The sequence below is a fragment of the Nymphaea colorata genome, chromosome 11 (assembly GCF_008831285.2).
Source record: "Nymphaea colorata isolate Beijing-Zhang1983 chromosome 11, ASM883128v2, whole genome shotgun sequence".
Classification (NCBI taxonomy): domain Eukaryota; kingdom Viridiplantae; phylum Streptophyta; class Magnoliopsida; order Nymphaeales; family Nymphaeaceae; genus Nymphaea; species Nymphaea colorata.
Window position 1 is genome coordinate 22942956 of NC_045148.1, and position 2109 is coordinate 22945064.

General features: G+C 44.5%; 1 protein-coding gene across 1 annotated transcript; it reads right to left on the reverse strand.

Annotated features, from left to right (window-relative positions):
- Nucleotides 1-1165: 1165 nt before the first annotated feature.
- LOC116263692 (uncharacterized) lies at nt 1166-1702 on the reverse strand. Its single transcript, XM_031643427.1, has one exon. It carries the CDS (start codon nt 1700-1702, stop codon nt 1166-1168), a length of 537 nt encoding a protein of 178 aa, XP_031499287.1.
- Between the last annotated feature and the right edge of the window lie 407 nt (nt 1703-2109).

The following is a 2109-nucleotide window of genomic DNA, read 5'->3' on the forward strand; positions in this document are numbered from 1 at the left end:
CTGGGCCGAGTCAGGTTTGAGACTTGATGGCCGGACAGAGCCCTGATTATAAAACAACCGATGCCAAAAGCCTCGTATGGACATCTTGGTGTGATTTCTTAGAATCTTACACTTTACAAAAGATTTAAAAATTCATTGTTTTCAATTACAAAAAAAAAAATCCAATGAGAGAGATGTCATCGTTTTGAGTAAGTTAAAACAGCTAGACATGACTCTGTTGATGCATAAAAGGTAACCCAGTTCAGTTTAACAGCACTTCAATTTCCCGAACCCAAATCAAACAAGAGGCAACGAAATGCAAACACACATATTTAACGAAAATAATTAATTACAATTGCCACCGATTTTCAGTAACATTATCTATTGATGGTTAATCTTTCCCCTAAGACGTCGCTTAACTCCTGCAGCAGATGGAGTGCTCGACATTCCAAATCATCAACTCTTGAAGGTTGGAGAGGTAGGCAATCGGTGGCTGTGCATCCGCAGGACATGTTGTTTCATTTTGTTGTTGTTGGGGAGTAATATTATTGACATCCACCAGAGATTTGAGATTGGGGAAGCAAAAAAGCGTTAGGTCTCTCAGTTTGGGGAGGCATTGCCAGTGGCCTCCCAAGCTGATGATGTCCTCAGTGAAAGAGCATGTTGTTTCATTTTGTTCTTGTTGGGGAGTAATATTACTCACGTCCACCAGAGACTTCCGATTGGGGAAGCCATAAAGACTTAGCTTTCTCAGTTTCAGGAGGCATTGCCAGTGGCCTCCCAAGCTCATGTCCTCAGTGAAACAAGACAGACTCAAGTATTCCAGTTGAGAGGGACCCCACACCCACTGAGGAACGGCCTTCTCATCAACATTTGTGTTGTCTCTCAATTGCAGAGTCTTGAGGGAGGGTAGAAATGTTGATATCTGTGATGGCAATGGCGGTGGCAGTAGTACTGCTGATTCAGAATCCAACCCCAACTCAATGAGGTTAGGTAGTTGCTCAAGCAATTTCCATCCCAATCTTGCACTTGGGCAATTCCACACGGACAGCCTTTGGAGGTGAGTCGCTTGACCCTCATGCCCTGCCAGCTCCGATAGAGCATAAATCCAGCCTTCTGTCTGCATCTTTGGACATTTGTAAAAGAGCGCCTCTCTTAAGCATGGCATAGAAGTAAATGTTGACTCCTAGTTGGGCAAATACAGTACTACCAGTTCCTCAAGTGAAGGAAGGTGAGTAGGGTGCTGCTTCAAAATGTCCAGGCCCCACAGCTTCAACCTCATTAAAGCTGGCATGTGATCATCAGATACTTGCTCTAGCCTAGGACAAAGGCTCACATCCAACAACTTCAATGCAGCCATGTTAGCGAAAGGCTTCAGCCTTTCACATCTGCACACAGTCGACGGCTTGAGGGCAGGCAAGTCACCAATTGTGTTGAGCCCATCACAATTCCAAACCTTCAAGGACTTCAGCAAAGGCATCCTCATCAATTCACACAATGTTGGGCATTCGCTGACCTCTAATTCTTCCAATGATTTAATTCCTATCACTGTTGCACACAAGGTTGGGCAACGTTCCAGGCATAGCATCCGCAGCTCCACATAGTTGGTGTCCAAATACCACGCTGGCTTATCTCCTTCATAATCGCAAATTCCCAACCTCTCCATGTGATGTGGAGGTTCCAAAGCCTCCAGCAAACCCCTCTGCTCAGAAGCACTACCCATTGTGTCATCCTCTCCCACCCGGAAGTCCAATTTCACCCTAACTCATGCTTCTCCTTAAGCTGTGCATGCTTTCCATCAATTTCTTCACCCATCCCCCACCCAAACCTTCTATTGACAATTCCCACTTCAGTTTGTTCATGTCTTTTAGTTACTTAATATTGCATCCTCTTGTATCCCCCTTGTCATCGCATACCATAAACCTATGCAAGGTCCGTAAATTGCTAAGCTTCCCCAAGCCTGCTGCCATAAATTCCAATTTCTTTGTATCTTTCAGCTCAAGATACCTCAAGTTGCACAGTTCAACCATTTCCTTGGCCAACTCTTCAATTGTACTATAACTTAAATCTAATGTTTGCAAGTTACAGAGTCTGCCGATTGAACTGGGCAACTGACTCACAATAGAACAG